Source organism: Coenobita brevimanus, chromosome 10 (genome assembly GCF_032717465.1).
Source record: "Coenobita brevimanus isolate Jiangsu-jjx chromosome 10, ASM3271746v2, whole genome shotgun sequence".
Taxonomy (NCBI): Eukaryota; Metazoa; Arthropoda; class Malacostraca; order Decapoda; family Coenobitidae; genus Coenobita; species Coenobita brevimanus.
In genome coordinates, this window is record NC_136963.1 from 4,890,594 (window position 1) to 4,913,174 (window position 22,581).

Here is a 22,581-nt window from a genome sequence, read left to right on the forward strand (position 1 = left end):
TGGGTTGGACTATCACTGTTTTTTCTTTTTATCCAAGAAAGAAGGAACCAAAGGCCAGGTAATGATGATGGTGGTGGTGGTGGTGGTGAAATAATATTGATGGTGGTTGTGGTTTGTGATGGTGATGATGATGATGATGATTGTGATGATAATGGCAGTGACAAAGATAAGAAAGATGACAATGCATAATAATAGTAATAATTATAACAATAGTAATTAATAATAATAATAATGCTACTACTACTACTACTACTACTACTACTATTACCACCACCACCACTATCAGTAAAAATAATAACAACAGTAATAATAAAAATAATCCATCCATCCATCATCCAATCCTGTGTTGCCCCATGAGGAGTGTAGGAGCCCGGGGCTAGGCAAGTTGGTCCTGACATTTAAGATGAGAGTGAAATAATAATAATAATAATAATAATAATAACAATAATAATAATAATAATAATAATAATAACAATAATAATAATAATAATAATAACAATAATAATAATAATAATAATAATAGTAAAAATAACTACCACTACCACTGCTACTATTATTACCACCACCACCAATAATAATAATAATAATAATAATACTGGGTTTCAGGGACGCCAACCAAGAGTGTGGTGGACAATCGGATGTCGCCTACGAATTCGTCAGGGGAGCAGCAGCAGACGTGGGGGGATCGGCAGTTTGTGGTGATTGCGTCGGAGAAGGTGGCGCGTGTGGTGGCTCTCCCCTCGCAGAACTGTGTGTACAAGCAGATTATTACGGAGATATCCTTTGTGGTGAAGGCCGAGATTGTCCAGATTAAAGGTGAGATAGATAAATGGATAGATAGATAGAGAGAGAGAGAGAGGGGGGGAGATAGATAAATGGTTAAATAGAGGGAAATATGGTTAGATATGTAGATAGATTAACAAAGCAGTGTTTACAAGCAGATTATTACGGAGATATCGTTTGTGGTGAAGGCTGAGATTGTGCAGATTAAAGGTGAGATAGATAGATAGATTGATAGATAGACTGATGGATAGATAGATAGAGACTGATAGATAGATAGATAGTGTGATGTTCAGAGTAAGCATTATAAAAGCTCAGTGGTTTAAGGAGTTTCAGTGTATTATCGTGCCCTGTCTGCTAGCCACTGGTCATATTCAATTCTTCCTCTCAAACCATCCATCCTTCCTTCCCTCCCTCCCTCCCTTCCTCCCTCCACCTCTGAGCTGTTTTACACTCTGACGTGAGGATTCGAGCAGTATAAGCCGCACATACCCACTCCTCTCTGTATTTGTTGTGTGTGGAGGAGCGTTGTGGTGTGGATGTGGATGTGATAGGAAGCGTTATGAGGAACACACTGAGGTGATTTGGCCATGTGGAGAGGATGGAGGGTGAAAGACTAATGAAGAGAGTGTATGTGTGTGAGGTGGAGGGGGGAAGAGGGAGGGGGAGGCCGAGGATGAGATGGAGGGATGGGGTGGAGAGGTATATGAGAGAGGGGGGTGTGAGTTGGGAGCAGGGCAGTGAAATGGCGGGGGACAGGGCGACTTGGAGGCGATTTGTTTGTGGCCACCCCAAAAGGGATTGAGGCGTCTGGCAATAGATTGATAGATAGAATATACCTTTTAATCAAAACTACAACTGCCTGGTCCAAGATGAAACAGCAACGATGAGAACGTTACAGATATAGAGGTAGATTGGGTGTATTTGGTTTGCTTGCCACTGCTCATATTCAGTTCTTCCTGTCAAACCATCCATTCCTCTCCCTCCCTTCCTTCCTTCCTCCCTCCTTCCCTCCACCTCTCCTTCCCTCCACTAACCCCTCCATCCATCCATTCCTCCACAGAGAGTGTGTGTTTGATATGCTAGCCACTGGTCATATTCAATTCTTCCTGTCAAACCATCCATCCATCTTTCTCCCTCCCTTCTTCCCTCCTTCCCTCCACCTCTCCTTCCCTCCACTAACCCCTCCATCCATCCATTGCTCCACAGACAGTGTGTTTGGTCTGCTAGCCACTGGTCATATTCAATTCTTCCTCTCAAACCATCCTTCCCTCCACCTCTCCCTCCCTCCCTCCTTCCTTCCACCTCTCCCTCCCTCTCTTCCTCCCTCCTTCCCTCCGCTAATCCCTCCGCCCCTCCGTTCCTCCACAGACAGCGTGTGTTTGGTCTGCTACGTGGCTACTGGTCATATTTCGGTCTTTAGCCTGCCCAGTCTGCGGCAACTCCTATATGTTGACTTCCTTCCCCTGGTTGACTTAAGGTATGATTATTATTATTATTATTATTATTATTATTATTATTTTATTTTTTATTATTTCAATTTATACCATTATATTAATATTATTATTATTATTATTTTATTACTGGTGGTTGTGGTTGATATTTGTTTATATGTTCGTTACTTTTATTGATTTCTTTATTATTATTATTATTATTATTATTATTATTATTATTATTGTTGTTGTTGTTAGTGATATTATTATTATTATTATTATTATTGTTGTTGTTTTTAGTTATATTATTATTATTATTATTATTTTATTATAGTTGATTGTGGTTAATATTTTTATGTATGTTCGTTACTTTTATTGATTTTTTTTTATTATTATTATTATTATTATTATTGTTGTTGTTGTTAGTGATATTATTATTATTATTATTATTATTATTATTATTATTGTTGTTTTTAGTTGTATTATTATTATTATTATTATTATTATTGTTGTTTTTAGTTATATTATTATTATTATTATTATTATTATTATATCATGCATGCTTTCATCACTATCCCTCATCATTAACAACTCATCCATCATTTATTTCATCAGTAAATATAATAACTTAAACATAAATCTAATTAGTCATTTATTACCTAATTAATTTATTCAAAGGAGGGGAGGCTAGGGGTTGTTGTTGTGGTGGTGGTGGTGGTGGTGGTGGTAGTGGTAGTAGTAGTAGTAGCAGCAGTAGTAGTAATAGTAGGTGACCAAGGCCGACACATACAAGCATGTTGGAGCCTTCAAAAACGAAACTACAAGCATGTTGGAGCCTTCAAAAACGAAACCAAGTAACCTCTAGACCAAGGAGGTGAGCAGTGTCTGGGAAGCTGGATGTTACACTGTGGATGCTGCCTGAGTGTGTGGTACAATGGCAGCAGCAGCAGCAGCACACAGGAGCTCCCCAATGATTTGTTTTATGGTCTTTGTCTGTGCCTGTGGGTGCCCCAGGTCAAACACGCTGCTGTCTGTACAAAAGTGGACAGATCTGCCCCTGTTGTTGTGCAGGTCTGCCAGGGCCTGCCGCAGCACTGTGCTGAAGAACACTGAGAAGAGCATGGCAGCCAGGACACAGCCCTGCATCACTGCATTGGCCATTGGCAGGGGCTGAGAGAGGTTGTTGTTGTTCATGGCCAGGCCAGGCCAGGCTGGGGTACCGTGCAGAGGAACTTTGGTGGCAGCCTGTTTTTTCCAGGATGGTACACAGTCATATTCTGCTCACGGCATCTAAAGCTTGGGTCAGGCGCAGGAAAGTCAGGTACAATCCTTTGTTCTGTTCCTGGTACTTTACTGAATCTGTCTCAAGACAAACACCACGTCAGTGGTGTAGAGGCTGTGGAAGTGCTCACACACCAGTGATTCAGAATGGAATCCTTGATGGTGAGGATCTTATTCCCATCTGCACTCCATACAGGACGCTGAACTTGGAAGGACGGATCGTAGGTGGCCTTTGAGGCCTCATAAAAGCCTCGAGAGTCACCAGTGTCAGCACAAAGCTGTGTTTTCTGGGCAAGGCCAGTCCACCACTTGTTCTGTCACTAAGTTTGTGCTGAAGGAAGCCAGGTGATGTGTGGACGGCCATCTTGCTGTGTGAGCGGGACAGGTCTGTCAGGTGTGCCTGGTGAGCTAATGTCTTCTTTGCTGGCACGTCCTGGATTACCTGATCATTTCCCTCAGACCAGTGTCTGGTCCTCCTTGTGGAGAAGCCATGGGGTTTTTGTGAAGTGTCCAAGGTGGCAGTCTCAGCGCAGCCCCACACCTCCTCCAGAGACGAATCAGGCGGGTCACTGAGGTTCTCTAGCACAACTCTGCCCTGACTTTGGCAGACTGCAGTCTTTGGACTTTGATCCTCTTGTTTGGGATGCCTCCATTTTTGATCTTTGGTTTAAAGTAAAAATTGAGTTTGCATTGAACAAGACAGTGGTGTGTGTGGCAGTGTGTGCTGTGCGTCACTGGTGTGCAGGACGTCTCTGAGGAGTGGCTGGTGCACTGAGGTGTAGTGTGTGATGTGCCGGTGTTTTGACCGAGGATGCATCCAGGTAGCCTTCAGACTGACCTACTGCTGATAACAGTGTTGGTAACAGACAAATGCCGTGCTGTACACAATTCTGGGAGTAGGTGTCAGTTGCTGTTACAACTTCCCACACCGTGCCTTCCCAGCTGCCCCTGAAGGCCCCCCAATCCCCACCCACTCTGGCATTGAAACTGCCAAGAACCACAGTCTTGTTGTTTGGGACGTTGTGTACTAGGCCACGCAGGTGTGGGTGGGACCTGTCTTTTTCTACTGGGTCTGCCAGAAGTGTTGGGACGCACACACTGATTAGCGCAGCACAACGCTGGTGCTGCAGTCACTGGTTGGCAGGCTGGTAAGCATATTAGCAACGGACTCTTTGACCATGAAACCGAAGTAAGAGAGGCTAATGTGGAGCAACGGTGCTGTCCATTTCCACCCTTTGAAGCAGGTGGAGTAGCTGTGTCCTTGTGATGGTTCAGCCACAGTTGAAACATGCCTGTTGGCAGCAGCACACCAGCTGGGGGAACAGTAGGTGAGCTTTGTTCAGGCCACCTTTTGTAGGCCCCTGTGTGTGTGCAACAAGCAGTGCCGTCCCTAAAGAGGGCTGCTGGGTCACTCAGGATGCTGCCCAAGGATGACATCATTCCCAGGTCAGCATCTTACCACCCGCATCGCTGAGCCGCCTGGCAGGACGGGGACTGTGGCTTCCAGTGTCACCTGCCTGCCATTGTTGCCGCTCTCCCATCACCACAGGACTTGTAGGCTGAAGTGATGATGAAGGTGGACGGCAGATGTTCGTCATGCCTGCATAGTGGAGTTGTTAGGTGAGGTGCAGTGTGTGTTGTACCAGCCTCACCCGCCACACCCAGGGTTCATGTGTCATGGCCCAGCAAGCTGGGACGGTGACGGTGAGGCCCCTGTGTTGTAGTAATAATAATAATAGTAGCAGTAATAGTACTGGTGGTAGTAGTAGTAATAGTAGTAGTAGTAGCAGCAGTAGCTGTTCAAGTCTAATTGTTACAGATATTTTAAGAACACAGGACACCAGTAATCTGGTCCATGGACTTATTTGTTTTTGTTTTGTTTTTTTATTCATTTGTTTTTCCTTCCTCTGTTCTGTTATTAAAAAAAAAACAAAATACTGACAGTAATAGTAGTAGTAGTAGTGGTAGTAGTAGTACAACCAGGCAGTGGATCTTGCTAACCATACCAGTGCCACCACATGAAGGCAGCCATCTCTAATACAGTATCTATTAACCCCTCCAACAACAACAACACCATCCCTTCGTTGAATAAAGTAATCTTATTTTAGGAAGATTTAAATGTATTAAAGTCTCAATAAATATTGTTTTTATAAATATTTGTTAATAAATTGTTGCTAAAATTATTATGATTATTACATTTATTATTCTTATTAATTAAAAGTTGGTGATAATAATAATGATATTATTGTTAATAATAATAATAATAATAATGATAATGACAATAATAATAATAATAATGACAATAATAATAATAATAATAATAATAATAATAATAGTATTGCAGTAGTAATGATAATAATAATAACAATAATTGTAATAATAATAATAGAAATAATTGTAATAATAATAATGATAATACTAATACTAATAATACAAAAAAATAATAATAATAATGTGTAATAATAATAATTAAAGTATGAAAGACTTTAAAGCATCAGTCTATTCATCCATCATTCATCTGTTCATCTATCTATTTTTAAGTGTATCTATTCATCTATCTATCCACTACTTGTATGTACATATATATTTCTGAATTACCGTTCTATTAATCTATCCATCTATCCCTCCCTCCATTTATCTATTTCTGTTCATCTCTCCTTTCTTGTTATATGTGATCCTTCCATCTGTCTGTTCGTCTGTTTATATAGTCATTAGTTTTATCATCCATCCATCATTATACAATACTCCAGTACTATTTTATTGTTTTTACATCAGTCCATCCACTTACCTGTGTATTTGACTCCATATTATAACAATACAAAAATAATATATGTGAGTATTGAGCCTATAAGATGTTAGGAATGATTTTAGTAACTGTGCAGTGGAAGACAGAAGGTAAAGATGGTATACCTGGTCTTGATCGTCATATAATATCTTCAAAGAAAGTCTAAGTTGAACAGCGTATATATTACACAGGAGCCAAGAAACCATTTACAACGCTGGGTGGTAACCATATAACCAAACCATACGTGCTCCCTACGTGTCAACAAGTGGGTTGGTGGAGGGTTAGTGCCCCTCCCCGTAAAACAAATAACTCAGAGTCAAACGGCCACCCCTTACTGGATTATGGCGTCTGGCAATAGATAGATAGATAGTATATTTACTAGCCAAGTTCTGGTAGGACCCCTCTTCTTATTTCTTCTCTCCACAGCCGTTCACTTCTATGGCTGGCCCCCTTCTGACTCTCTAATCCCTTCCATCTTATACAGGAGAGCCAGTGTCACGTGTACCATACACGTGGGAATGTTCTGGAATCTTTGTGTGTGTGTGTGTGTAGTCACAAGGCGGTGTTTGTGGGCTGTTGTGCTGGTGTGAGACATACCATAGAGGTGCTAATGTCATTTCCTCTGGCAAACTTCTGCTGACATATTTCCTATTCCCACAGCTTTACTGGTCTATAATGCTATGAGTTGTATTATTATAATATGGAGTCCTGATATATATATATATATATATATATATATATAATTTAATTCATTCATCCATGCAGTCACGTCACCACACTGTTTATTTATGCAATAAGACTTTCACTCCATCCATTATTGTATATAATTCATCCATCTATGTCTCTGTCTGTCTGTCTTATTTTTGCTCCCTCCATTTATGCTCACTCCATCTGTCCCTGTGTCTGTTTATTTCCACCGACACCATTGGTCTGTCCATCACTGCATCACACTAACCCCCCGTGGGTCCCTCCATGCACCGTTGTTTTCACACGTGCGTTGTTGATTCTGGGCAAAGCTTCCAGACACGAAGGCAGGGCATAGTGGACCCCATGCTGTCCATCTGGGGTCAGCAGATGTTCGTAAATGAGGACGCAACACAGTAAGTTTGTAGCTAAGATTTCGCACCTCCACGCTCCAACAACCACACACAATTGGTCGTACGAGTGTTTAAGTATATCTTACCTACGCTACTTGCCCACAGACTGGCAGAATTGGTCGTATGATTGTTTATATATACTGTACCTGTATCTTACGTACGCTACATGCCCACAGACTAACAGAAGTGATCTTACGATATTTTTATTATGCATTTATTATATTCTCCATGCCTACTAAAGCTCTTTCAGCATCAGTAATATTTTTGGAACTCAACATCATCACAAATCTCTCTCACATCTTTCAAAATTCTATTATACACTTTCAAAATGTTTCAGACTTTTTCAAACTCCCAAATCTTTATAAATCCCTCAAATTTTCTCCAGGTCTCTTCAGAATATTTCAAACTTTCAAATTCTTTCTCAAATCTCTATAAATCCCTCAGTATCTCTCTAGGTCTATTCAGAATCTTTTAAAAACCTTTCGTATATTTTTAAGTCTGTCATTATCTTTTAAAAATCTATCACAGTGCCTTAAATTCTCTCAGGCCTTTTGAAAATCATCTCTAATTTTAAGATAGTTATTATATTACCTTAAAATTTATCCTAGCCATTCAGAATCATGTCTAAATTAAGGTATAGTCTTCAGATTACCTTAAAATTTATTATAGCCTCTCAAAATCATGCCTAAAATCTGTAGTAGCTTTTCAGAATACATTAAAATATTTCGTAGCTTTTCAAAATACTTTAAAATCAATTGTTGCTTTTCAGAATACTTTAAAATCAATTGTAGCTTTTCAAAATACCTTAAAATCTATTGTAACTTTTCAAAATACTGTCTAATATTAAGATACAGTTGTCCAGTCACTTCAAAATCTGTCCCAGCTTTTCAAAATTGTCAAATTAAAATATAGAGTTGGTTGGAGCGTGGAGGAGCAAATCCACTTATCCCTGACGATATTTGCATGATGTGTGTGTGTGTGCATGACTCAGCAACTTGGATAACGCATGAGATAAATACGAACATGGATTATCCGTCCCTTGTATACCATCCTTGGATATGTTGTGGCGATTTAGTGTTAGCCGGTATTCTTGTTGGTGAAGGAAACTCCCTAATGCCTTTTCCTAAGTGATTTGTTTTGTTTATTACACCTTACTGTCCAATTAAGTGATTTATTTTGTTTATTACACCTTACTGTCCTCTTCTGTTACATAAATCCTTCCAATATCACCATACTCTGCATAAAGCTCCCTAACACCTTTTCCTAAGTGATTTATTTTGCTTATTACACCTTACTGTCCTCTTCTGTGTTACATAAATCCTTCCAATATCACCATACTCTGCATAAAGCTCCCTAACATCTTTTCCTAAGTGATTTATTTTGTTTATTACACCTTACCGTCCTCTTCTATGTTACATAAATCCTTCCAATATCACCATACTCTGCATAAAGCTCCCTAACACCTTTTCCTAAGTGATTTATTTTGTTTATTACACCTTACTGTCCTCTTCTGAGTTACATAAATCCTTCCAATATCGCCATACTCTGCATAAAGCTCCCTAACACCTTTTCCTAAATGATTTATTTTGTTTATTACACCTTACTGTCCTCTTCTGTGTTACATAAATCCTTCCAATATCACCATACTCTGCATAAAGCTCCCTAACACCTTTTCCTAAGTGATTCATTTTGTTTATTACACCTTACTGTCCTCTTCTGTGTTACATAAATCCTTCCTGCATCACCATACTCTGCATAAAGCTCCCTAACACCTTTTCCTAAGTGATTTATTTTGTTTATTACACCTTACTGTCCTCTTCTGTGTTACATAAATCCTTCCAGTATCACCATACTCAGCATAAAGCTCCCTAACACCTTTTTCTAAGTGATTTATTTTGTTTATTACACCTTACTGTCTCTTCTGTGTTACATAAATCCTTCCAATATCACCATACTCTGCATAAAGCTCCCTAAAACCTTTTCCTAAGTGATTTATTTTGTTTATTACACCTTACTGTCCTCTTCTGTGTTACATAAATCCCTCCATTATCACCATACTCTGTATAAAGCTCCCTAAAACCTGTTCCTAAGTGATTTATTTTGTTTATTACACCTTACTGTCCTCTTCTGTGTTACATAAATCCTTCCAATATCACCATACTCTGCATAAAGCTCCCTAACACCTTTTCCTAAGTGATTTATTTTGTTTATTACACCTTACTGTCCTCTTCTGTGTTACATAAATCCTTCCAATATCACCATACTCTGCATAAAGCTCCCTAACACCTTTTCCTAAGTGATTTATATTGTTTATTACACCTTACTGTCCTCTTCTGTGTTACATAAATCCTTCCAATATCACCATACTCAGCATAAAGCTCCCTAACACCTTTTCCTAAGTGATTTATTTTGTTTATTACACCTTACTGTCCTCTTCTGTTACATAAATCCTTCCAATATCACCTTACTCTGCATAAAGCTCCCTAACACCTTTTCCTAAGTGATTTATTTTGTTTATTACACCTTACTATCCTCTTCTGTGTTACATAAATCCTTCCAATATCACCATACTCTGCATAAAGCTCCCTAACACCTTTTCCTAAGTGATTTATTTTGTTTATTACACCTTACTATCCTCTTCTGTGTTACATAAATCCTTCCAATATCACCATACTCTGCATAAAGCTCCCTAACACCTTTCCTAAGTGATTTATTTTGTTTATTACACCTTACTATCCTCTTCTGTGTTACATAAATCCTTCCAATATCACCATACTCTGCATAAAGTTCCCTAACACCTTTTCCTAAGTGATTTATTTTGTTTATTACACCTTACTGTCCTCTTCTGTGTTACATAAATCCTTCCAATATCACCATACTCTGCATAAAGCTCCCTAACACCTTTTCCTAAGTGATTTATTTTGTTTATTACACCTTACTGTCCTCTTCTGTGTTACATAAATCCTTCCAATATCACCATACTCTGCATAAAGCTCCCTAACACCTTTTCCTAAGTGATTTATTTTGTTTATTACACCTTACTGTCCTCTTCTGTGTTACATAAATCCTTCCAATATCACCATACTCTGCATAAAGCTTCCTAACACCTTTTTCTAAGTGATTTATTTTGTTTATTACACCTTACTGTCCTCTTCTGTGTTACATAAATCCTTCCAATATCACCATACTCTGCATAAAGCTCCCTAACACCTTTTCCTAAGTGATTTATTTTGTTTATTACACCTTACTGTCTCTTCTGTGTTACATAAATCCTTCCAATATCACCATACTCTGCATAAAGCTCCCTAACACCTTTTCCTAAGTGATTTATTTTGTTTATTACACCTTACTGTCCTCTTCTGTGTTACATAAATCCTTCCAATATCACCATACTCTGCATAAAGCTCCCTAACACCTTTTCCTAAGTGATTTATTTTGTTTATTTCACCTTACTGTCCTCTTCTGTGTTACATAAATCCTTCCAGTATCACCATACTCTGCATAAAGCTCCCTAACACCTTTTCCTAAGTGATTTATTTTGTTTATTACACCTTACTGTCCTCTTCTGTGTTACATAAATCCTTCCAATATCACCATACTCTGCATAAAGCTCCCTAACACCTTTTCCTAAGTGATTTATTTTGTTTATTACACCTTACTGTCTCTTCTGTGTTACATAAATCCTTCCAATATCACCATACTCTGCATAAAGCTCCCTAACACCTTTTCCTAAGTGATTTATTTTGTTTATTACACCTTACTGTCTCTTCTGTGTTACATAAATCCTTCCAATATCACCATACTCTGCATAAAGCTCCCTAACACCTTTTCCTAAGTGATTTATTTTGTTTATTACACCTTACTGTCTCTTCTGTGTTACATAAATCCTTCCAATATCACCATACTCTGCATAAAGCTCCCTAACACCTTTTCCTAAGTGATTTATTTTGTTTATTACACCTTACTGTCTCTTCTGTTACATAAATCCTTCCAATATCACCATACTCTGCATAAAGCTCCCTAACACCTTTTCCTAAGTGATTTATTTTGTTTATTACACCTTACTGTCTCTTCTGTTACATAAATCCTTCCAATATCACCATACTCTGCATAAAGCTCCCTAACACCTTTTCCTAAGTGATTTATTTTGTTTATTACACCTTACTGTCTCTTCTGTTACATAAATCCTTCCAATATCACCATACTCTGCATAAATAACATACAAAAAGATATTAAACAGCCATATCAAAAAATAAATCACTAAGGAGAAGGTGTTAGGGAGCTTCCATATCCAACAAGAATACCAATCTTTGTTTTTTTTCTCTCTCTCTCAATTCAATTTTTTTTTTTTTTTTAAATTCAGGATGGACAGGGGTAAGAGAGGCCAGATTTTTTCCATATATTTTTTCTCCTGTGAAAAGAGAAAATATTATATAACTTGTGCCTAAGAAATGAAAAGAAAAAAAAAAAAATCGAGAGTTCATGGGTGAGGTGGAGAGGGAGGGAGGATGGAGAATGAGAGACTGACTAGGAGAGTGTATATGGGTGAGGTGGAGGGGAAGACCAAGGATGAGATGGGAGGATGGGGTGAGAGACTGACCAGGAGAGTGTAAATGGGTGAGGTGGAGCGGGGAGAGGGAGGGGGGATGGAGAATGAGAGACTGACCAGGAGAGTGTACAGTATATGGGTGAGGTGGAGGGGGAGGCCAAGGATGAGATGGAAGGATGGGGTGAGAGACTGATGAGGAGAGTGTATGAGAGTGAGGTGGAGGGGGGAGAGGGAGGGAGCTGGAGAATTAGAGACTGACCAGGAGAGTGTATATGGGTGAGGTGGAGGGGGAGGCCAAGGATGAGATGGAAGGATGGGGTGAGAGACTGATGAGGAGAGTGTATGAGAGTGAGGTGGAGGGGGGAGAGGGAGGGGGCTGGAGAATTAGAGACTGACCAGGAGAGTGTAAATGGGTGTGGTGGAGGGGGAGGCCAAGGATGAGATGGAGGGATGGAGTGGAGAGGTATATGAGAGAGGGGGGTGTGAGCTGGGAGCAGGGCAGTGAAATGGCAGGGGACAGGGTGACGTGGAGGCGATTTGTTTGTGGCCACCCCTTACGGGATTAAGGCATCTGGTGATAGGTAGATAGATAGATAGATAGATTTTTAAATTTGGGAATGATATAGGAGTGTTTAGTGGGGAGAAAGAAATGGACGAGGACGAGGAGGAAGAGGAGGAGGAGGAGGAGGAAGAGGAGGAGGAGGACAAGGAGGAGGAAGAGGAAGAGGAGGAGGAGGAGGAAGAAGAGGAGGAGGAGGAAGAAGAGGAGGAGGAGGAGGAGGAAGAGTGAGAGATGTACGACAAGGAGTGTAAGGAAGAAGAGGAGGAGGAGGAAGAAGAAGAGGAGGAGGAGGAGGAAGAAGAGGAGGAGGAGGAGGAGGAGATGTCAGAGGGAAAAAGAGTGAGAGATGTATGACAAGGAGTGTAAGGAGGAGGAGGAGGAGGAGGAAGAAGAGGAGGAGGAGGAGGAGATGTCAGAGGGAAAAAGAGTGAGAGATGTATGACAAGGAGTGTAAGGAGGAGGAGGAGGAGATGTCAGAGGGAAAAAGAGTGAGAGATGTATGACAAGGAGTGTAAGGAGGAGGAGGAGCAGGGGGAGGAGGAGGAAGAAGAGGAAGAGATGACAAGGAAAATGTACTGCCTTGTAGAGTACCAGGGCAATTATATGCACTGTACAAAATCGTAGTAATTAAGTAAACGAGAATGACAGTTGTAAATAAAAGAAAACGGTTACTGATTGAAAGCGTTTGGAGAAATACACTGAGGTGGTTTGGCCCTGTCACAAAGAAGTGCTATACGCTTTTTACTCTAACTTGGCCTAAATATGATGCTAGTCACAAAGAAGTGCTATACGCTTTTTACTCTAACTTGGCCTAAAATTGCCATCTCTCCATCTTGAATGCTGAGTTGTAACAATAGATTAACACTAGAATATGATGCTAGTCACAAAGAAGTGCTATACTCTTTTTACTCTAACTTGGCCTAAAATTGCCATCTCTCCATCTTGAATGCTGAGTTGTAACAATAGATTAACACTAGAATATGATGCTAGTCACAAAGAAGTGCTATACTCTTTTTACTCTAACTTGGCCTAAAATTGCCATCTCTCCATCTTGAATGCTGAGTTGTAACAATAGATTAACACTAGAATATGATGCTAGTCACAAAGAAGTGCTATGGAAAGGATGTAGAGCCATAGCATTGTCTTTTTCTGCCACTGAGCTACGTGAAATAAGCTGCAAAAGGACGAAAATCTGGGCCAAGTTAAGGTGAAAGGAGTGTAGTAGTGATTGATATATATATATATATATATATATATGAAATTTAAACTTATTTACTTGTTTATATATTTAGCACATTTTTTTTATATATAATTTTTAAGATTTTGAATTTAAACATGAATTATCCAAGTTGGTTTTTGAGTGTGTGTTGTTGTTGTTGTTGTTGTGATCTGTGTGTTTGTTTGTTTGTTTATAAGGTTCCTTTGTTATGCTGCCTGTGATGGAGGCAGGGCATGCTGACTCTCTCTCTCTCTCTCTCTCTCTCTCTCTCTCTCTCTCTCTCTCTCTCTCTCTCCATCTGTCTGTCTGTTTGTCTTTTTTCTGTAATTGTATTTGTTTCTCTCTCTCTCTCTCTCTCTCTCTCTCTCTCTCCATTTTATACCATTAACCTCTTCAGTCCAATGATATACATTTTGGTTACTGAAAAAAAAAAATGCCCATAGATATAAGAATATGATAGAGTAGCCTTTCTCGCTCCATCCCCCCCCCCCCTATAATTTTTCTCGCTCTCAAGCTGGTATTCTCCCTTAATACCTTTTCCTAAGTGATTTATTTTGTTTATTACACCTTACTGTCCTCTTGTGAGTTACATAAATCCTTCCAATATCACCATACTCTGCATAAAGCTCCCTAACACCTTTTCCTAAGTGATTTATTTTGTTTATTACACCTTACTGTCCTCTTCTGTGTTACATAAATCCTTCCAATATCACCATACTCTGCATAAAGCTCCCTAACACCTTTTCCTAAGTGATTTATTTTGTTTATTACACCTTACTGTCTCTTCTGTGTTACATAAATCCTTCCAATATCACCATACTCTGCATAAAGCTCCCTAACACCTTTTCCTAAGTGATTTATTTTGTTTATTACACCTTACTGTCCTCTTCTGTGTTACATAAATCCTTCCAATATCACCATACTCTGCATAAAGCTCCCTAACACCTTTTCCTAAGTGATTTATTTTGTTTATTACACCTTACTGTCCTCTTCTGTGTTACATAAATCCTTCCAATATCACCATACCCTGCATAAAGCTCCCTAACACCTTTTCCTAAGTGATTTATTTTGTTTATTACACCTTACTGTCCTCTTCTGTGTTACATAAATCCTTCCAATATCACCATACTCTGCATAAAGCTCCCTAACACCCTTTCCTAAGTGATTTATTTTGTTTATTACACCTTACTGTCCTCTTCTGTGTTACATAAATCCTTCCAATATCACCATACTCTGCATAAAGCTCCCTAACACCTTTTCCTAAGTGATTTATTTTGTTTATTACACCTTACTGTCTCTTCTGTGTTACATAAATCCTTCCAATATCACCATACTCTGCACAAAGCTCCCTAACACCTTTTCCTAAGTGATTTATTTTGTTTATTACACCTTACTGTCCTCTTCTGTGTTACATAAATCCTTCCAATATCACCATACTCTGCATAATGCTCCCTAACACCTTTTCCTAAGTGATTTATTTTGTTTATTACACCTTACTGTCCTCTTCTGTGTTACATAAATCCTTCCAATATCACCATACTCTGCATAAATAACATACAAAAGGATATTAACCAGCCATATCCAAAAATAAATCACTAAGGAAGAGGTGTTAGGGAGCAAGAATATCAGCCTCATACTGAAAGGGTTGTTGGCTTTCCTGCACTTTCAGTGTATGTCTAAATGCTTCTAAAAATGTTCCAACAATTCTTTAAATCTAATGTACTTTTTCAAATTCAAATTTCTCATTCTGGGGCTGTTCTAATTCTCATATATATTTTTTTCTATACTATTTTTTCTGAATCTTCTAGTAAAAATCTAGTTCTGTGGCATTTTAAATTTATGTATACTAAGTTGTCTTGTGGGAATATTGTCTCATTTTATTTTTTTATGTATTTTTTGAGTCTGTTCATTAATATTTTAGGTCTTCTGATATTCAAATTCTTCAAAAATCATCTATACTCTTTTTTTTTTTTTTAAGTGAAATGAAGATGCACTGGACAGGTTGGTAAATAAGTGAAGCTACAGAACGTGGTGAATGTTTTTGGTGTATCAGATAGAGCCAGGATTCCGGGGGCTTGAATGATGAGTGAATGGAAGTGTGGCCCATTGACTCTATCGGATACGTTTATGTGAAGCTACAGAACGTGGTGAATGTTTTTGGTGTATCAGATAGAGCCAGGATTCCGGGGGCTTGAATGATGAGTGAATGGAAGCGTGGCCCATTGACTCTATTGGATACGTTTATGTGAAGCTACAGAACGTGGTGAATGTTTTTGGTGTATCAGATAGAGCCAGGATTCCGGGGGCTTGAATGATGAGTGAATGGAAGTGTGGCCCATTGACTCTATCGGATACGTTTATGTGAAGCTACAGAACGTGGTGAATGTTTTTGGTGTATCAGATAGAGCCAGGATTCCGGGGGCTTGAATGATAAGTGAATGGAAGTGTGGCCCATTGGATTGGGCAGATTTGGGCTGTCTGGACATTGCTACTCCTCACCCTGCCCTAGGATGGGAAAGGAGGCCCAGATGATGATGATGATGCTAATGATGATGATGATGATGATGATGATGATGATATACTGTACAGCATTGGTATTCGGACATAGTGGTAGATGGTGGCGACCATCATCCATTCACTTGATGTAGTGCTGCCTACTTCTTCTTTAGCCTTTATCATTCTTTTTCTGTGCCTGTCCTCCTCTCTTCCTATTTCTCACCATCATCCACTCACTTGATGTAGTGCTGCCTACTTCTTCCTTAGCCTTTATCATTCTTTTTCTGTGCCTGTCCTCCTCTCTTCCTATTTCTCACCATCATCCACTCACTTGATGTAGTGCTGCCTACTTCTTCCTTAGCCTTTATCATTCTTTTTCTGTGCCTGTCCTCCTCTCTTCCTATTTCTCCCATCTTTCCTGTCACTTCTTATTGCTTTTCTTTCCTTTACAGGTGGCTTTACATTGAGTGACAAGCCAAATGGTTTCCTGTAAGCCAAGAAACCATTTACAACGCTGGGTGGTAACCATATAACCAAACCATACGTGCTGCCTACGTGTCAACAAGTGGGTTGGTGGAGGGTTAGTGCCCCTCCCCGTAAAACAAATAACTCAAGGACAAACCCCCACCCCTTACGGGATTATGGCGTCTGGCAATAGATAGATAGATAGACAAATGGCCACCCCTTACGGGATTATGGCGTCTGGCAATAGATAGATAGATAGATAGTATTTGAACATGTTGCATTCACCCAGTCATCACCAACCTGTCCAGTGCATCTTTGCTTCGATTAAAAAAAAAAAAAAAAGTAAAAATCTAGTTCTGTGACTTATTTGAAAATTTATATATTGTAAATTGCCTTGGGGGATCATCTGAGTCTGTATAATTTTCTTTTTTCTATATATATGGGTCTGTCTGGCAATATAGTTCTTGTGATGTTTAAATTCTTCAAAAATTGTGATAATTCTGATTTTAAAAGTTTGTTTCTCGTACTCTAATATTGACACTGTTGTTTTAGTGGTTTAAATTTATTATTATTTTTATTATTATTATTATTATTATTATTATTATTATTATTACTTTTATTTTTATTACCATTACTATTATTATTATTATTTTATTATTATTATTATTATTATTATTATTATCATTATTATTATTATTATTATCATTATTATCATTATTATTATTATTATTATTATTATTATTATTATTATTATTATTATTATTGAGTTATTTGAGAGGAGCATGTGGAGTTACATGGGGAGACAGACTGACAAATGAGGAAGTGAAGGAGTGTTGTGGTGTGGATGTGGATGTGGAGTTACATGGGGAGACAGACTGACAAATGAGGAAGTGAAGGAGTGTTGTGGTGTGGATGTGGAGTTACATGGAGAGACAGACTGACAAATGAGGAAGTGAAGGAGTGTTGTGGTGTGGATGTGGATGTGGAGTTACATGGGGAGACAGACTGACAAATGAGGAAGTGAAGGAGTGTTGTGGTGTGGATGTGGATGTGGAGTTACATGGAGAGACAGACTGACAAATGAGGAAGTGAAGGAGTGTTGTGGTGTGGATGTGGATGTGGAGTTACATGGAGAGAGAGACTGACAAATGAGGAAGTGAAGGAGTGTTGTGGTGTGGATGTGGATGTGGAGTTACATGGAGAGACAGACTGACAAATGAGGAAGTGAAGGAGTGTTGTGGTGTGGATGTGGATGTGGAGTTACATGGGGAGACAGACTGACAAATGAGGAAGTGAAGGAGTGTTGTGGTGTGGATGTGGATGTGGAGTTACATGGAGAGACAGACTGACAAATGAGGAAGTGAAGGAGTGTTGTGGTGTGGATGTGGATGTGGAGTTACATGGAGAGACAGACTGACAAATGAGGAAGTGAAGGAGTGTTGTGGTGTGGATGTGGATGTGGAGTTACATGGAGAGACAGACTGACAAATGAGGAAGTGAAGGAGTGTTGTGGTGTGGATGTGGATGTGGAGTTACATGGAGAGACAGACTGACAAATGAGGAAGTGAAGGAGTGTTGTGGTGTGGATGTGGATGTGGAGTTACATGGAGAGACAGACTGACAAATGAGGAAGTGAAGGAGTGTTGTGGTGTGGATGTGGATGTGGAGTTACATGGAGAGACAGACTGACAAATGAGGAAGTGAAGGAGTGTTGTGGTGTGGATGTGGATGTGGAGTTACATGGAGAGACAGACTGACAAATGAGGAAGTGAAGGAGTGTTGTGGTGTGGATGTGGATGTGGAGTTACATGGAGAGACAGACTGACAAATGAGGAAGTGAAGGAGTGTTGTGGTGTGGATGTGGATGTGGAGTTACATGGAGAGACAGACTGACAAATGAGGAAGTGAAGGAGTGTTGTGGTGTGGATGTGGATGTGGAGTTACATGGAGAGACAGACTGACAAATGAGGAAGTGAAGGAGTGTTGTGGTGTGGATGTGGATGTGGAGTTGATGTGGAGTTACATGGAGAGATAGACTGACAAATGAGGAAGTGAAGGAGTGTTGTGGTGTGGATGTGGATGTGGAGTTACATGGAGAGACAGACTGACAAATGAGGAAGTGAAGGAGTGTTGTGGTGTGGATGTGGATGTGGAGTTACATGGAGGGACAGACTGACAAATGAGGAAGTGAAGGAGTGTTGTGGTGTGGATGTGGATGTGGAGTTACATGGAGAGACAGACTGACAAATGAGGAAGTGAAGGAGCGTTGTGGTGTGGATGTGGATGTGGAGTTACATGGAGAGACGGACTGACAAATGAGGAAGTGAAGGAGCGTTGTGGTGTGGATGTGGATGTGGAGTTACATGGAGAGACGGACTGACAAATGAGGAAGTGAAGGAGTGTTGTGGTGTGGATGTGGATGTGGAGTTATATGGAGAGACAGACTGACAAATGAGGAAGTGAAGGAGTGTTGTGGTGTGGATGTGGAGTTACATGGAGAGACAGACTGACAAATGAGGAAGTGAAGGAGTGTTGTGGTGTGGATGTGGATGTGGAGTTACATGGAGAGACAGACTGACAAATGAGGAAGTGAAGGAGTGTTGTGGTGTGGATGTGGATGTGGAGTTACATGGAGAGACAGACTGACAAATGAGGAAGGGAAGGAGCGTTGTGGTGTGGATGTGGATGTGGAGTTACATGGAGAGACAGACTGACAAATGAGGAAGTGAAGGAGCGTTGTGGTGTGGATGTGGATGTGACAGAAAGCGTTAGGAGAAATACATTCAGGTGGTTTGGCCATGTGGAGAGGATGGAGAGTGAGAGACTAACTAGAAGAGTGTATGTGAGGTGGAGAGGGGGAGAGGGAGGGGGAGGCCAAGGATGAGATGGAGGGTTGGAGTGGAGAGGTATATGAGAGAGGGGGGTGTGAGCTGGGAGCAGGGCAGTGAAATGGCAGGGGACAGGGTGACATGGAGGTGATTTGTTTGTGGCCACCCCTTACATGATTAAGGCATCTGGCAATAGATAGATAGAAAGACTTAAAAAAAAACTATGCAACACTTCTGAATCTTATATATATTATTTTTCATATTAATTTTATCACATCAAATATATTCTGTACTCTGGTCTTCCATATTCACTTCAGAATGCATGATATTAATTTTATGCATGGGAAAAAAAATGAAAGTAAGAATGGCAGTGGTAATTTTTCAAAGATTTCCTCTTGTTAAAAATCCGTTAAATTTGTCCCAGTTCTTGTGTTCCAGTAATCTTGTTTGGTCATGCATGGTGTATTTTGGCTTACTGTAGTTGCTGTAGTGTATGTGATTGTTGTTGTTGTTGTTGTAGTTGTGATTGTTGTTGTTGCTGCCGCTTCACTGTAGTGGTTCTAGTGTCTGCGATTTTTGTTGTTGTTGTTGTTGTAGTTGCGATTGTTGTTGTTGCTGTTTCACTGTAGCCGTTTTAGTCTGCCATTGTTGTTGTTGTAGCCTTTGTGATTGTTGTTGTTGTAGTATGCGATTGTTGTTGTTGTTGTTGTATGCGATTGTTGTTGTTGCTGCTTTACTAGTCGTTTTAGCCTGCCGTTGTTGTTGTTGTTGCCTTGCCCATTGCTGTTTGTTGTTGTTGTTGTTGTTGTTGTTGTTGTGTTGGTGTAGTCGCGACCGCCGGCCAGCCACCAGGACAGGTATCGGCCTCCAGTGACCCATTACCGTAGCGTGGAAGATTGCAGGATGGAAGAAAAAGAAAAGAAAGAAAGAAAAATAAATAAATAAATACCTTGGCCTCATTCTGGAAAATTTTTGACGAAGTATTGAATTTTTGAAAAGATTGTTGGAGGTGCAGGTGTGGATGTTATTGAAGCGCTAGTTGTTTTTTTTGTTTTTTTTGTCAAAGAAGTATTTAAGTATTTGAAAGATGGTTGGAGATTTTAGCAGTTAGAAAAATGTAACAGTGATATATATATATATATTTTTATTATTATTATAGATATACAGCCGTGGCTCAGTGGGTTAGAGCGCTCCGCTCTGACCGAAGGGTCGGAGGATCGAATCCACCCAAGGGTCATTGGTGGACATCAGGAAGGGCATCCGGTCATAAAATGCTACACGCTTCAGTCCAAAAGTCCTCTACCCAGGGGCAACGCCTTAGGCCTTCGGGGATACCTGGCGGAAAACCAAATTATTTATTATTATATATTGAGAGTCCTTGAAATTGGTTGAGAAAATACTGACCGTCTTTTTAGGGAAATTGTCAAAGAGATATTTAAAATTTTGAAAGATTGTTGGAGAAAATAAGCTGTGTTGTGCTGGGAAAATTGCAGGATTGGAAAAAATTGTTGAAAAAATACTGAGCCCTTTTGTGGTAAATTGTCAAAGAAATATTTAAACTTTTGGAAAGATTGTTGATGCTGTATTATTGAAGCTGTACTCTTTTTTTTTTTTTTTTTTTTTTTTTTTTTTTGACACTGAGAGTCTTAGAAAATGATTGAAAAGATAATAACCGTCTTTTTCAAAAACTGTTGATGAATTATTGAAATTAAGTTGCCTTTTAGGAAGTTATGGAGGCAATAGGTAGCTGTGTGTTCGTCTTTTTATTTATTTATGAAGAAGTGAAGGAACGTTGTGGTGTGGATGTGGCTGTGGTTGAGAAGATTAGGAGAAATACACTGAGGTGGTTTGGACATGTGGAGAGAATGGAGAATGAAAGACTGACTAAGAGGGTGTATGTAGGTGAGGTGGAGGGAGGGAGAGGGAGGGGTAGACCGAGGATGAGGTGGAGGGATGGAGTTGTGAGGTATATGAGGTAAAAGAACGTTGTGGGGTGGATGTGGATGTGGTTGAGAAGATTAGGAGAAATACACTGAGGTGGTTTGGACATGTGGAGAAAATGGAGAATGAAAGACTGACTAAGAGGGTGTATGTAGGTGAGGTGGAGGGATGGAGTGGAGAGATATATGAGGTAAAAGAACGTTGTGGTGTGGATGTGGATGTGGTTGAGAAGATAAGGAGAAATACACTGAGGTGGTTTGGACATGTGGAGAGAATGGAGAATGAAAGACTGACTAAGAGGGTGTATGTAGGTGAGGTGGAGGGATTGAGTGGAGAGGTATATGAGGTAAAAGAACGTTGTGGGGTGGATGTGGATGTGGTTGAGAAGATTAGGAGAAATACACTGAGGTGGTTTGGACATGTGGAGAGAATGGAGAATGAAAGACTGACTAAGAGGGTGTATGTAGGTGAGGTGGAGGGATGGAGTGGAGAGGTATATGAGGTAAAAGAACGTTGTGGGGTGGATGTGGATGTGGTTGAGAAGATTAAGAGAAATACACTGAGGTGGTTTGGACATGTGGAGAGAATGGAGAATGAAAGACTGACTAAGAGGGTGTATGTAGGTGAGGTGGAGGGATGGAGTGGAGAGGTATATGAGGTAAAAGAACGTTGTGGGGTGGATGTGGATGTGGTTGAGAAGATTAGGAGAAATACACTGAGGTGGTTTGGACATGTGGAGAGAATGGAGAATGAAAGACTGACTAAGAGGGTGTATGTAGGTGAGGTGGAGGGAGGGAGAGGGAGGGGTAGACTGAGGATGAGGTGGAGGGATGGAGTTGAGAGGTATATGAGAGAGGGGGGGGGTGAGCTGGGAGCAGGGCAACAAAATGGCAGGGGACAGGGCGACATGGAGGCGATTTGTTTGTGGCCACCCCTTATGGGATTAAGAAGTCTGGTAATAGATAGATAGAAGTTGCGTGTTAGGAAATTATGGAAGCAATAGTTAGCTGTGTGTTCAATTATTTATTTATTTGTCTGTTTATTTTTAACCCCTTGGCTGCGACTGTTGAGGCAAGAGCGATACCCCTGTTGTGTCAATCCACACAAAAGTCACCCATTTTCAGTGCAATAATTTTCATATTAAT

The 22,581-nt window shown here is 39.9% G+C and overlaps 1 protein-coding gene across 1 annotated transcript in view; it reads left to right on the plus strand.

The window, feature by feature from the left end:
* The window catches only part of Tomosyn (syntaxin-binding protein tomosyn), a 168,388-nt gene that overhangs the window by 129,297 nt on the left and 16,510 nt on the right, over positions 1-22,581 (plus strand). Inside the window, exons 22-24 of the mRNA XM_080280751.1 lie at positions 607-816; positions 2,152-2,260; positions 7,296-7,379. Of these exons, the coding sequence (XP_080136877.1) occupies positions 607-816; positions 2,152-2,260; positions 7,296-7,379 (403 nt within the window). The remainder of the gene's footprint in view (positions 1-606; positions 817-2,151; positions 2,261-7,295; positions 7,380-22,581) is intronic.